At 57.0% G+C, this 12,979-nt stretch overlaps 3 protein-coding genes across 5 annotated transcripts; all 3 read left to right on the plus strand.

The window, feature by feature from the left end:
* The first annotated feature begins 2,927 nt into the window (after nt 1–2,927).
* LOC130604248 (CMRF35-like molecule 5) lies at nt 2,928–4,931 on the plus strand. Its single transcript, XM_057418644.1, has 5 exons — nt 2,928–3,025; nt 3,394–3,723; nt 4,141–4,204; nt 4,391–4,531; nt 4,898–4,931. Exons 1-5 carry the CDS (start codon nt 2,992–2,994, stop codon nt 4,929–4,931), a joined length of 603 nt encoding a protein of 200 aa, XP_057274627.1. The 5' UTR covers nt 2,928–2,991.
* A 1,469-nt stretch (nt 4,932–6,400) lies between these two features.
* On the plus strand, nt 6,401–7,351 carry LOC130604117 (CMRF-35-like molecule 4). Its single transcript, XM_057418425.1, has 3 exons — nt 6,401–6,530; nt 6,639–6,977; nt 7,146–7,351. Exons 1-3 carry the CDS (start codon nt 6,467–6,469, stop codon nt 7,328–7,330), a joined length of 588 nt encoding a protein of 195 aa, XP_057274408.1. The 5' UTR covers nt 6,401–6,466; the 3' UTR covers nt 7,331–7,351.
* Nucleotides 7,352–7,560: 209 nt separating this feature from the next.
* On the plus strand, nt 7,561–11,496 carry LOC130604113 (CMRF35-like molecule 2). 3 transcript variants are annotated; one of them, XM_057418419.1, is made up of 7 exons: nt 7,561–7,646; nt 7,742–8,080; nt 8,762–8,918; nt 9,703–9,809; nt 10,354–10,406; nt 10,653–10,790; nt 11,068–11,341. In XM_057418419.1, exons 1-7 carry the CDS (start codon nt 7,607–7,609, stop codon nt 11,200–11,202), a joined length of 969 nt encoding a protein of 322 aa, XP_057274402.1. In that variant the 5' UTR covers nt 7,561–7,606; the 3' UTR covers nt 11,203–11,341. The 3 variants fall into 3 exon arrangements, with proteins under 3 accessions (XP_057274402.1, XP_057274401.1, XP_057274403.1); XM_057418418.1 differs by lacking the exon at nt 10,354–10,406 and having other exon boundaries at nt 11,068–11,496; XM_057418420.1 differs by lacking the exons at nt 7,561–7,646; nt 7,742–8,080; nt 10,354–10,406 and adding an exon at nt 8,593–8,666 and having other exon boundaries at nt 11,068–11,496.
* The last annotated feature ends 1,483 nt before the right edge of the window (nt 11,497–12,979 follow it).

Genomic DNA, 12,979 nt, shown 5'->3' on the forward strand with positions numbered 1-12,979 from the left:
GTCTGGATGGGATGATTTACAAGTAGCCCAGCCAGCACTGTGGTTCAGCATAGTGAATGTACTCCACCAAATAGGGCCAGGAAGACAAGAGAAACAAACCTTGGGGACAGAGAGCCAGGGCAGCTTTCTGCCCTGTTAAGTACACCAGGCATTTGTCAAAACCGCCATAGGCTTCCCAGTGCTGTAATGCCCCATTGACAGTGGGGACTTCGTGTTAATGTGTCTCAAGCACACTCTTAGCCTTCTCCTACCCCAAAGCTTGCACAAAGCAGGGTATGGCCCTGACCTGAGCTGCCTGCTAGGTCACATGTACCGGAGACCCAGATTTGCTGCAGGCACTGTGTGACTGCCCTGGGGACCCAAGCTGTGCTGGTGCTCAAACCTCTTCTGGAGGGGGGGGATGAATTTAACAGCAGTGAAGAGGACAGGAAGCCCCCAGGGCACCATAGGTCTGAGATTTCAGTTCTGCTTATCTCTAGAGGGGGATTCCCAGCACATACCTGATGCAGAAGAGGTCCTAGGGCTTGAAGAGCATCCTCTGACCCATCTCAGCTCCAGCAATACTTGTATCCCTTTTGAGTCCTGCAGGAGGACAGCAAGGAACTGGGCAAGAAGAGCCTCATAAAGCCTAGTTCTCCCTTCCTCCTGCAGTCCCTAGCATTACAGCAGACCCATTTAGTCCCGCATGTTTAACCGCACTCAGGAGGAAGGCACTTTTCCTATCTGCCATGATATCGTCAAGTGCAATGCAGCCTGCAGAAACAGCGCAGATTGCTGGTAAAAGACAGGCACCAGCACAACCTGGCGCAGCTCCAAGGGCTTTATGGCTCTGAGGGGCCTGACCCATGGCAGATGAGTGCTACCAGCAAAGCCCAGCAGCCAATACACATCATTCTCCTCCCCTCACACACCAGTAAAATGCCCTTCCCCACCATCCAAACGCAAAACACTCTCCGAGTCCTTCCCGGACCCCAGTAGAGGTTTCTGGGAGCCAGCGAGCGGCTTATAGCCCCGAGCAAGCGCTAAGCAGCTGAAATCAGTGCAGAGCAGTGAAACGAAAGGAAATGACCTGCAAACGGCAGGAGTGATTTCAAATGAACACGTAAATTAGCTCCATTGTTCGGTCATTTGCCGGCAGATTGTATCTCTGATAGCTTGACTCCTTGTTTGTTTGCCTCATGAAGTACAGCTGTAACAGCGGAAGATTTAAATCCAGCTCAGGAGTTGCTGCTTTACTGTCTCCTCACTCCTGCTCCTTCTACCAACCCATTAACCTGCGGTAGTGTCTCTCTGGACTGCCCATACTACACTCTTTGGAGGAGATCTGAGCCCTACCGAAGTCATTCCTTCCCCACGAGCTGGGGAGAATTTAATCCTCTGGATCTGCTGGATTTCGCTTCAGTTCCGCTGCAATAACTAACCCCTGTCTCAGCCCTTTCTGCGCTAGGAATCCAGCCGAAGGCACAGCCGGGACTAAACCCTCCACCACCGCCACAGTCTCCAAGTGTTTCTCTCTTTTAGTAGCTTTGATAAATCAGGGGATCTAGGAATGATCTGGGTTTATCCTGGTTATCTGAGATGGCAGCGGAAGGGAGAGATCAGACAGCTCCTGCTCAATCAGCCAGCACCACAGGAGCTGCATTAGCGACCATTATATTCAGCCTTATCTCAGGACCATTTCACCAAAGTTGCCGAATCTGCCCCTGAAAGAGGGTCTGAAACACCTGGATTAAATAACAGAGCCGGGCATTGTAAATGTCATTGAAGGCCACGGCAGAGGAGGACTTTGGAGAGGCTCAGCTGTGGTGATGGGATAGGAGCAGGGGAAGATCTTGCACTCACTGATTGATTCAATTACCGCCTGTTTGCTTCGGGTTCAGATGAATCCAATAAATTCCTCTGCAGGGGGTAATCTAATGAACTGCCGTATTGTTGCTATTCCCTTTGTAGGGGGACTCTGGGGCATCCCGTATTGTCGGGGCTATGTCAGGAGGGGGCAATAGGACACTCAAAGGAAGGAACATGAGAGCGGCTGGGGAGCAGCTGAAGCCCGGCCTTTCCATGAAGGTTCATCACCAGAAATCAAGTTTCAGCCTCCAACCACTTCTTGATTTTAGCTCTTGTTGCTTCCTGCAGCGACTCAGCCCAGTTGGTTTTCTAGGAGTGGAGGAGTTAGTTCATAGTCAGCAGGAAACCTCAGAGCTTCCTCTTGGCATGGCGGAGCACAGGGAGTGAAGGGGATGGTGGGGAAGAAGCTGCTTGGTCTCTGGCAGGGCTGGGGAGTTGTGCCCTCTGCCCTTTCCAAGGAGCATAGAGGAAGAAAGCCCTCGGCAAGACTTTGTCACCCAAAACCCACAGCTGTGCCCCAAAAAAGGCAATTCTTGGGGGAGAAATGAGATGTTTCTGCTTGAGAAACAAACAAAACCACCCCAGCTCGCATTGGCGGCCAGCTCTGGTGCTGAGGAGCAGCGGGGAGGGCTGAACATCATTTCAGTCCATCATCCCTTCCCGTCATTCCAGTCCACCACGACTGGGAGAGCATCCCAACTGGTCCATCTGCATGGGCTGACTTGCACTTGCTCTGTCCTGGTTCCTGGACCCTGCTTTGGCCTGGACTCCCTGCAAAGACCCCTGAAGCTGTTTGGGCTCTGTGCATGGAGAAGGGGCTGCTTTCACCACGGGGACGCGCATCATCTAGGAGGAACCTGCTGTATTTTGGGAGTTTTGGTGGGACCCAGCCCTGTTTCATAGGAAAACCAGAGATTCTTTCTCATGAGACACTCCCAGGGTGAGTCATGGTCCCCGGGTGAAGATGAGGAAGCAACTGCCTTGTTTAAAAACAAGGGTCTGCTCTGCTGGTAAACATTGCCCATGGAAGCAACGGGAGAAGGAGGCTTGGGAAACTCGTGGGATGTGAAAGGGCTCCATCCCACAGGGTGCTTTGTGAACAGCCACAGGGGAAAATCTGCATCAGGAGCAAGAGGGTGGAAAATGTGGATTTTCCTGCTTTGGATCCTTTTCCCAGGTGAGATGTGGGAGCACAGGTCAGGTGTTTCCTATCCCATGGAGAGGCTGGGACTGAGCCAGCCCGGGAAGCCAATCATGGACACAGCAAGAGCTCAGTTGATACTGTCCTTGTAGCTAATGGATGGCTACAGGAGATGATCTTTGAGATATGCTGTTGGATAAGCCCTGGTAATAAGGCTTTTCGTCTAATAACACACACATCTGATGGGGGCTCTTTAATGACCGGGGACATCTCATCTCACCATTGCATAGTGGGCACATGGATACAGCATTCCTTGGGATGGCATATCCCAGAGCTCAGATCCCTCCTGATCCTCTGAGACAATGCCCGTAAGGGCTCCCATCTTCTCTTCTTGTCCCCTGTAGGTGGCTGGGCAGTGACAGGTCCTACACAGGTGATGGTGAACCAGGGCAGCTCAGTGGCAGTGTCCTGCAGCTATGAGCCAGGCTATGAGCTCTACTCCAAGTTCTGGTGCCAGAGGGGCTTCCTCGGTCTTTGCACCTGCGTCATCCAAACCAATGGCTCGGAGGTGACAGTGACACAGGACAGGGTGTCCATCAAGGATAACCATGCATCACACTCGTTCACGGTGACTCTGGACCATGTCACGCTGGAGGATGCAGGCTGGTACTCCTGCGGGGTGAAAAGGAAGATCTTCAGCCTGAAGCACAGCACCAAGGTGATCGTCTCCAAAGGTAAAGCCAGCCTAGGAGCTAAGCAGGGGTGTGTGATGGAGCCCATCACCTGGGAGAGGGGATCCCAGCGGGGGGTCATGGGGGTTGTCAAAGTGGGAGCAAGCACCTTGCAGGCACTGAGATGTGCTGGAGGCTGCCCCAGTGCAGGTTTGGATGAGGGATGGAGGAGGCTGCACAGAGCAGAGCCTCTCCCTTGCTCCCTTCAGCGTCTCTGCTTCCATGAGCCCCTTGGGCTTTCCAGTCCCTCCCAGTAACCCCCCTCCTTTCTCCTCCTCCTCCTCCTCAGTGCCCAGTGCATTGCCTGGAGACCCCCATCTCCCCCTCCTGCAGCTCTATGGCTGCAGTCTCAGGGCAGAGGCCCTGGGGTGCAGGGGGGGTCTCTGCTTTGCTCTCTCTTTTGTTTCACATCTGTTTCATCCACAGCCAAAGGCAGTGATGTGAGCCCGCTGGTCACCACGGCCTTTGGGGACCCTCCAGTGCTGTAAGTCAAGCTTCAAGCCCCCAGTAGCATCCCCTGCCCTAAGACACCTCTTTCCCTCAGCCCTGGATCAGTTGCAGCAGCTCAAAGGAGCATCCCAGGGGATGCAGGGCAGACATGCAAGTGTCCCAGTCCCCATCCCCATTGCCCAGACTCAAGCTCCAGCACCATCTCCTTTCTCTTACCCAGGTCCCAGCTCAGCATCACCTACCTGCTGCTCATCCTCTGCATAAAGGTGCCCATGGTGCTGCTCCTGGTGTGTGTGGCTGTCTGGGGAAGGAGCCAATGCAGGAGCCGTGGCCAGGAGATCCTGCAGCTCCGAGGCAGCTGGTACCAGGGCACCGGGATGCCCAAAACCACCACAGAGGCACCCTCCTGCCCCTTTACCCACCACTGTGCTGGGGTTGTGCTGCCCATCACTACCACCCTGCACCAGGATGTGCTCGGCTCCATGGACTTCTCCCCCTGTGAAGCTTTGGCCCCTCCTGGCAGTCCCTGAACTGGAAAGAGGAAGGTTTGGGGCATGAAGAGCCTGAGTCTGCTGTGCTGGAGCGGGCAATAAAGGTCTGCAATGAAGCCTGGGTGTCCTGCAGGTACCTGTCTGTCTGTGTGCCTGTCAGCACTGCCCGGGGTGCTGGTGGATGCTGATGGTGCTCACATTGGGCTCCTTTTCTCATCGCTCCCATTGTTTTCCAGGTTCTGTGCCTCCAAAAAGCAGGCACTTGAATAGTGCTGAAATCCCACAGAAACCCTGCTCCTCTCATGTTCTCGTGTCCCATGGGGTGGCTGACATCCACAGCCACATCAGGGAGAGCAGTGTGGCCACCTCCATCCTCCTCAGGGTTAGGCCATGTCCCACTTTTCATGGCACAACCGGCTTTGCCAACATCCCTCCATGAAGCTTTAGGGAAGAGTTGCTTCTCTTCAGCTGTCTGGGGAACCAAAATGAGGAGCAAGGAGCAGGCATGGACCAGGAGCTCACCGCCTGATTCAACCTCATATGGTAAAACCTCCAGTGCAGACTCAGCCAAACTGATGGGAGGGAATTGAGTTTGGGGTCCCTGCATCCACTCTTCCTGCTGGGACCACAGGGGCCAGGGCTGAGCTTCCACCCACTGCGGTCCCTCCTTGTTTATTGTCTGCTCCTGGTGGGTTTGAAGGGTGAAACCCCCATCCAGGGCACTGTCAAATGGGGACAGCGGGGACAGTCCTGCCCTAGAGCCACCACGTGTGTGGAGGGGACGGAGGTGGCAGCTCCAAGGCAGAGCCATGGGGAACCACAGCGCTTATTCCCTGATGGGGAGCAACTGCTCAGGGACCCCTGACAGCCCAGAGCCAGCCTGGGTGATGCTCAGGGCAGGGAGCCATCATTAGGGGCCAGGCATGAGGCAGGGACAGGGGCAGCTCAGTTGTGTCTCCACCAAGGAACATGCTTGGCTCTGCTAAACTGGAACCAACTGTTGCTGGTAAAGATGTCTCATTGCTTGTGCTAAGGCCAGAGCTGCGATGGTACCAGCAGTGGGTAAAAGCCAGTGGCTGTAGGAGACAGATCCTGTGACACCCAGCATGGGTCTGGTTTCTGGCTGTGGGCTCTGTCTGTCCTTCCTGCCTTTGCCTGTCCCCAACCTCACCTCTAGGATCTTCTTCCAAAGGGTTTGCCCAATGCAGCACACAACCAACAAGTCACATATGGGTGGAAGGGAAGACACTGGGGTGGACTGGTTCTTTCAGGGGATAAGGGATGGAGGCACAGGGGGACTACTGGGAGACCTGGCTTGGGAATAGGGCTACCAAGCCATGGAGGATCTGTGCTGGGGATGACAGCGTAGGGTGATGCTCTGGCCAGGGCAGTGGGGATGGGTGTCCATGTCAGGGACAGGAGGCCCATGCAGCACTGCCCCCAGGCTGGCGGCATGTTTGGGGCTCATGGGGTCCCTATGCAGCACTGAGCCACCCCTTGAGGTAGATCTCACACTGGGGGCCCTGCCTTGTCAGAGAGGATGGGGAGAGGCAGGACTGCACCTCATTGTGGGGGCCATGGTGATGGCTAAAAGGGGAGCCCCTGGGGCAGGGGAAGGAAGGCGGACAGGAGCAGGGACAGTGCATGGCAGAGCTCTGGGTGACAGCAGGGCAGGAAGTCAGCTGAGAGCAGTGGATAAAAGAAAGCCCACGCTCCAGCTAAGAGCTTGTGGTACCCCCTGTAGAAGAGGAAGCAAAGCTCCAGAGACACAAGGAGGAAGGAGCAGGAAAGGCAGGGCTGCCCTGATGCACTGCCCAGGCCAGCCTGCCATGCGTCTCCTGCTGCTGCCTGCCTGCATGGTGCTGCCAGGTAGGGCTGAGGGAGTCCTTGGGGCTCAAGCCCACACTTGGAGCCGCCCGATGGGGCAGGAGGTGTCTGTGTAGCCGCAGCACTCCCGGGCTCTGTGTGTCTCCGCAGGCTGCTGGGCGGTGACGGGGCCCGGCGCCGTGCAGGGGTTCGTGGGGGGGTCCCTCTCGGTGACCTGCGCGTACGAGCCCGGCTATGAGGAGATGCCGAAGTTCTGGTGCTATCAGGGAAGCGTTTTCACCTGTGGTACTGACATCGTTCTCACCTCGGAGCTGAGCGCCGTGGTGCGGCGAGGCCGGGTCACCATCGAGGACTATCAAAGAAGACGGGTGTTCACGGTGACCATTAAAGACCTGGTTGCGGAGGACGCCGGCTCCTACCGCTGCGGCGTGCGAACGGGCAAACTCAAGCGGGATAAGAGCGCTGATGTGCGGGTGATCGTGTCCCCAGGTGAGTCCCTGCACATCCCTCTCCCCAGCACCAGTGACCGTCACGTCTGGGGGCCGGGGCTGGGCTGCGGGAGGAGGTGGGATGCTGCGGGTGGAGGGATGGAGAGGGACAAGGGCTGGTCAGAGCCCGGCAGCACCCGCTGCATCTGTTCCCTCTTCGAATCTGCAGCCCCGTGGCTCGGACCGAAACCAACAGTTCCGCCGAACGCCCCCCGGCCTCCCGCGGCAGGAACGGACCCTCCACCGGGGAACCCCGGCCCCTTCCGCTACTTCCCGGTGCTGGCCGGGCTGCAAGTGCTGGCGCTGCTCGCCATGAGCGGAGCCGTGCTCTGGGTCAGCCTGCGCTGCGCATGAACCGCAGCCAGGACCGCTCCGCCCCGGCCCCGACGGCGCGGGCAGGGGGCAGCGCCGGGACCCCGCCGGTCCCTTCCTGCCGCCGCCGGCGGCTGCAATAAAGCTTCTCCGACCTCGCTCCGCGCCTCCGCCTCTTCTCTGCGGCGCCTCCCGTGGTCAGGCAGCCCCGGGGGTCCCTGCGCTCCGCCCCGACAGGGTGGCCCCGGGGGCGGGCCGGGCCCAACGGAGAGGAACCGGGTGCTGCCGGACGCCGAGCGCCGCCGTCCCGGAGCGGCCATGCGGCTGCTGCCTCTTCTCGCCTGGGCGCTGCTGCCAGGTAAGGCCGGGCCGGACCCCCTGCGCCCCGCAGCAGCCCCGTCGGGCGGGGCGGAGAGCGGCGGGAGCACTCCCGGGCTCTGTGTGTCTCCGCAGGCTGCTGGGCGGTGACGGGGCCCGGCACTGTGCGGGGGTTCGTGGGGGGGTCCCTCTCGGTGACCTGCGCGTACGAGCCCGGCTATGAGGAGATGCCGAAGTTCTGGTGCTATCAGGGAAGCGTTTTCACCTGCGGTACTGACATCGTTCTCACCTCGGAGCTGAGCCCCGTGGTGCGGCGAGGCCGGGTCACCATCGAGGACTATCAAAGAAGACGGGTGTTCACGGTGACCGTTAAAGACCTGGTTGCGGAGGACTCCGGCTCCTACCGCTGTGGGGTGCGAACGGGAAAACTCAAGCGGGATAAGAGCGCTGATGTGCGGGTGATCGTGTCCCCAGGTGAGTCCCCAGTATTGCTTTGTCCCACTCCGTGTGCTGGGATCGGAGGCTGCAGTGGGGGGGCAGCCAGGAGCAGGGGGTGCCCGCATTGCCTGGGGCAGCCCCAGCCTGTGTCACCCGGTCTCGGCAGGCTGCTGCTGTGGCAGATGCCACCTCCACTGGTTCTCTATGCCCAGGTCTTGGCATGGCCTCGTCTCGGCACCCCAGGGTCAGCCACCCCCAACACTGGGGTGCTCCAGACCTTCAGATCCTGCTGGCCCTGTCTGTGCTCTACTTGCCTTACTTTATAACACTAAGAGATCTCCTCACCCCCTTGTGTCCCCTCATTACCCACTGTGGGGCAGCCGGTGCCTGTGCACTCTAAGCTTAGGGAATGTCGCTCTCTGTCCCCTTGCCAAGGGTGTTATAGCACCGGGAATGGGGTGCCCAGGCCCCCTTCCTGCAGGGTGGGCTCTGTTGCATGCGTGTTTGGGGTGGGGGGGATTGAGACCATGAAAAGCCTCCTGAGCAGGGGATTACAGTCCTCTCACCTGAAGGAGCATGCTCTGGATGTGGCAGAGGGGACCCAGCTTCTCCTCCTGTGACAGTAAGTGGGTCACTTCTGATTCACTGCAAACCCTACATCATTTTTCCGCTGCAGAGGCAGGGCGCCTGACCAGCCCTCTCCTCTTTTTGTTACAGCTCCTTCCTCCTCCTTCCCGGCATCACCCTATGGCTCCACCACTGCGCACCCTGATCTCACCAGCTCTCTATCAGTCTCCACACAGGCAAATCCCCAGGGGGAAGCCCTAAAACCAGGATCAAATCTCTCCCACCACAAAGGCTCCAGCCTTCCACAGTGAGTACCAGCTCCTGCCCACAGCGGCCACCTTCCTCCATGAGGTCTCTGGTGTAGCTGGAGCCCTACAACCTTCCAGGCTCTTCACACCTCCCTTAAGGATGCAGACCCTTTGTGTTTGGGACCAGTGTTCCATCCTCTCACCCAGCCACTCCTCATGGAAAGTAATCCCAGCATCCCTGGTCAGTTGGCCCTGGCAAAGCTCTGCTTGCCCCATGTCCATCTTGCAGCTTAAGCAAGGCGTGGGTTATCACCGTGTAAGAACTGGTTCCTTGCTGCAGCACTGACCCCATTTCCTTCCCCAAACCTCACTGTTTGCTTGTGGGAAACCAAGTGCTGAGCTGGATCCCTTTTGGCTCTGTAGTCATGTGCAGCCCATCAGAGAGAGTTGAGAAAGCGTGAGACCGGAGCTTTGTTCCTCCTTTCCTGCCTCTTGGACGTGATGCCAGCAGCAGGCAAAGCTGAGGCTTCCCATCCACATGCTCAAGGGGCTGCTGGCACACTTCACCTCGCTGTCCATTATAAGTTCAACAAACAGTGGAGCTAAACCAGAGCTAAATCAGGTGCAGGAGCTGATCCTTACAGCAGTGAAGATGCAGCAGCTCTCAGACCCGAGCTCCTGTTTGCTTCTGCATGATCCAGTGTGCTTTGCTCTGTGCCCAGCCTTCAGCTGCCCCCCCAGGCCCCATCACCCTCAGCCTCTCCCTGTGTCTGCCCCACATGGGCTCCTCTCCCATCTGATTCTGAGAAGTATGACAGCAGGAACTCTCTTTTTGTGTTGCAGCTTGGATGTGGTTGAGCACATCCTCACTCCAGGCATCGTCGTGGTTCTTCTTTTGCTCGCAGCTGCTGTTGGTGTTCTGGTAGTACTGACTAGGAAGAGGAAGAAGGGTAAGTGAAGCTGTCACCTCTGCACACACTGTTTCTGCACCAGGGGCTGTCTTCTCATATATTTGTTTTTTTTTTTCCCTCTATATTTCTTTTTTCTCCCCCATTCCCTCCCTGATCCATCCGGTTCCTGGGTCCATCACTGACACCTCCACCAATGTGGTCTCCTTCCCCTGAAGGAGCAGTGGGACCATCCCATGGGTCTCATCCCGGTGGGAGCAGGGAATGACAGCTCTTGGGATGGGTACTGCTCAGTATGGCACCCACTTGAGTTTGCCTGGGCACTGTCAGCTTGGAGAAGCTCAGTTGCATGCTCAGAGCTTACACTAGTCTTGGTGCAGGGTTTAATGCCAGTGTGATGGATAGGGAGGGATAAGAGGGAATGTCACCAGCTGGCAGGGGGTTATGGTTTTGTTTGGAGAACTCCACTTTGGATGGTTGATGGGGCAATAGATTCTGCTTTATGGTGAATGCCATAGTGAAGGATTTTAATACATTTCATTTCCTCTGGTTTCACTCATATCTGACCACATCCATGCTTCAACAGCCCCCTCCGGAACAGCTGTGGAGATGGACAGGACGGGCAGCGTGTCCCATACAGTAAGACAAACCCCATTGTGCTCAGAGCTCGCTTGGAGAGGGGAAATAGGCTGCCAGAGCCCTTTGCTTTCAGCCTCATTCACGGCCCTATAGGCTGGGAGGGATCCATTGGGCTCCGTTTGCCAACAGAAAGGCTCAAGCATGGGTTCAGTGCAGAGTGTTCCTGTGAAGGGAATTGCGGATTGAGCCGAGGCTGTGGGCACGGAGCAGCAGGAGGGGAAGGGCTCATCCTTGTCCCCGTGTCAGGGAGCAGATGCCTTGAACTACGCCGACATCAACCACGGCGCGAGCACAGCCGAGAGCCGGCTGTACGGCAACACCGAGGCGCTGCGCTGCTCGGCAGGCACCGCGACGGAGTACATGGAGGTCAAGCAGAGGGACAAGGTGGGAGCGTGCAGAGCGGTGCCAAGCTCGGGGTGATGGGTGGAAGCTGGAGCGGATGGGAGACGGTGTGGGCAATGGGATGTGTTGGGTGGGCAGGGAGGGAGCCGCAAAGGGATGCGCCACACTGGTGTGGAAAGGCACTGGATAATGTGGGTGGCCTCTCTGGTCCCCAAGCTGCTCCTGGGTGCTTAAAGCAGCTGAGAGAGGCTCCAGCAGCGGGTGTTGTCCTGGAGCATCCCCGTCACGGATGTGTTTTGGTTCTTCCCTGCTTTCCCAGCATTTGGAAGAGAAGAAAGAGCCCACATATGCCACCGTGCGCAGGTCCCTGCCGGAGCAGCAGGAGATCTATGCCAACGTGCCGTCAGCTCCACAGCCCAGGGGAGAGCCCCAGAGCGCAGTGCAGAGGGAGTGAGCCAGCCCCTGGTCCATGGGCTGCTCCTACTGCCTGCAGTGCCAGCGGGACTTGCATGGGATGCACACGGAGGGCAGTGGGCTGGCTTTCTGTTCATGCAGGAGCCGGCTGGACAGCAGAGCTGCTGCTCTTGTAGGCTTGGATGTTTCCTTGGAGCAGCCTCGAGGCGGCTGAGGATGAGCAGGAGGCACAGGGCGGGATGAGGATGGAGTCATCCTTCTGCATTTGGAGACCTCACCCGCACAGCAGTGATGCTGCGAATAAATGGACTGGCCAGGCAGTGGTGGAAGAGCCCAGCAGGCTCTGCCTGGCTCCCTGCATCCAGCACCCATCCTGCTTGCCCCTTTGGCTGTTATTCACAGGCACTGAAGCTCCCAAATCCATTGGTCACCTCAGATTGGCTTTTCTCATGTTGATGGCAGGCAGAGCTGGCAGCAGGAAGCAGGATAGCAAGACGTGCTATATCCAAATGCATTTGTTATATCCAGATACCAGGGGCTTGGGGTAGGGTAGGGTATCGATGCAAAAGATATGGAGAGGAGCTCCTGTTCCTCCTGCACAGCAGCTTGGAAGTGTCTCCCCTGACCCCTGGTCTCACATCCCCATTGAGGTTTGCTCCTGCTCTCTCTGCTCCACCATTCCCAAGGAACTCCAGGCTGGGAGCACACGGATAAGCTGTAACCATGATCCTGCTCTTCTCTGCTTTCTTGATAACTTATTTCATGGCACCCACTCAATACATCTGTTTGTGAGGCTGAGATAAATGTATTTCAGGGGTTCATTTGGAGAGGATCTGTTAACGTCAACTGCTGCAAAGCTTTGGTTCAGTATTGATATAACTATCTTGTTCGAGAAGCCACATGGAGCATCCCTGCTCTGGCAAAGCCAAAGACTGCTGGAAGTGCGTGCCTATGGTACAGAAGCTGTGGTTATTCCTGTAGGTTATTCCTATATAAGCTTATATTCTTCTATAAGCAAAATTCCCCCTCTGTTTGGTCAGGAGGTGGGATCCCTCTTTCCTACCCTGCCTGAGGCTGGGCTCCAGAGGAGCAAACAGCGATGGCACAGACAAGCATCATTGCTGTGGCTTGTAATGAAATGAGCATCCAGCCAGATTCCAGCCATTGCAGGGAAAAAAGGGAAAGCAAACCCACTTATTGCTCCTCCTGCTGCCCCCTGTATTACTGGAGACAACAACGCCCCTTCTCTGAAGGAGCTGGGAGGAGGAATCAGTTGGATTTTTTAGGTACTTGGGTCCATAGCTGAGGGTAGGTTTTGTGCTTTAGGACAAGAACAGGGAGAAAGACAAACTCCCAACAGGACAGAGCAGGGAGAGCCCCCCCTGTCTGGCGCCTTCATGGATTGCTGCTGCCTGCAACCCCAGTTAACACATAAGGATTGATGGAGCAGAGGCTGATCTAGGCAGGGAAGGGGCTTTTCTCCTATTCCTGCCACCCCTACAGCTCTTGGCTTTCATGGGCATAGACCATGGAAGCTGCCCTGGAGCTCAGAGGGCTCCACATGGGCCCAGAGCCCTTTGGGTATGTGTCCGAGAAGGAGTTTTGCATCTCCTCAGGTTCCACTGCAGCAGCAGAGGGGTGTTTCACCTCCCCTTGAAGCAAGCTCGGCTGCAGGACGGGTTTGTGCCCACACCTTGTGCAGGGGTCTCCAGCTCTCACTGTGACAGCACGATGGCTCTGTGTGTACACATGTGCCCACAGTACACACCTGCACGTGCATCCATGCATCCCGAGGCACACCAGCACATCCCAGCACA

Source organism: Pezoporus wallicus, unplaced genomic scaffold (genome assembly GCF_028554395.1).
Source record: "Pezoporus wallicus isolate ANWC-B61680 ecotype Strahan unplaced genomic scaffold, APGP_CSIRO_Pwel_v1 contig_3710, whole genome shotgun sequence".
Lineage (NCBI taxonomy): Eukaryota > Metazoa > Chordata > Aves > Psittaciformes > Psittacidae > Pezoporus > Pezoporus wallicus.

Bases quoted from the DNA above. Each gene is read 5' to 3' on its own strand.
- LOC130604248 (XM_057418644.1), top strand. From the start codon at position 2,992: ATGTGGATTTTCCTGCTTTGGATCCTTTTCCCAG. The intron at 3,026-3,393 runs GTGAGATGTGGG...TGTCCCCTGTAG, and splicing joins GCTTTGGATCCTTTTCCCAG to GTGGCTGGGCAGTGACAGGT. The intron at 4,205-4,390 runs GTAAGTCAAGCT...TCTCTTACCCAG, and splicing joins TTTGGGGACCCTCCAGTGCT to GTCCCAGCTCAGCATCACCT.
- LOC130604117 (XM_057418425.1), top strand. From the start codon at position 6,467: ATGCACTGCCCAGGCCAGCCTGCCATGCGTCTCCTGCTGCTGCCTGCC. The intron at 6,531-6,638 runs GTAGGGCTGAGG...GTGTCTCCGCAG, and splicing joins TGCCTGCATGGTGCTGCCAG to GCTGCTGGGCGGTGACGGGG. The intron at 6,978-7,145 runs GTGAGTCCCTGC...TCGAATCTGCAG, and splicing joins GCGGGTGATCGTGTCCCCAG to CCCCGTGGCTCGGACCGAAA.
- LOC130604113 (XM_057418418.1), top strand. From the start codon at position 7,607: ATGCGGCTGCTGCCTCTTCTCGCCTGGGCGCTGCTGCCAG. The intron at 7,647-7,741 runs GTAAGGCCGGGC...GTGTCTCCGCAG, and splicing joins CGCCTGGGCGCTGCTGCCAG to GCTGCTGGGCGGTGACGGGG. The intron at 8,081-8,761 runs GTGAGTCCCCAG...TTTTTGTTACAG, and splicing joins GCGGGTGATCGTGTCCCCAG to CTCCTTCCTCCTCCTTCCCG.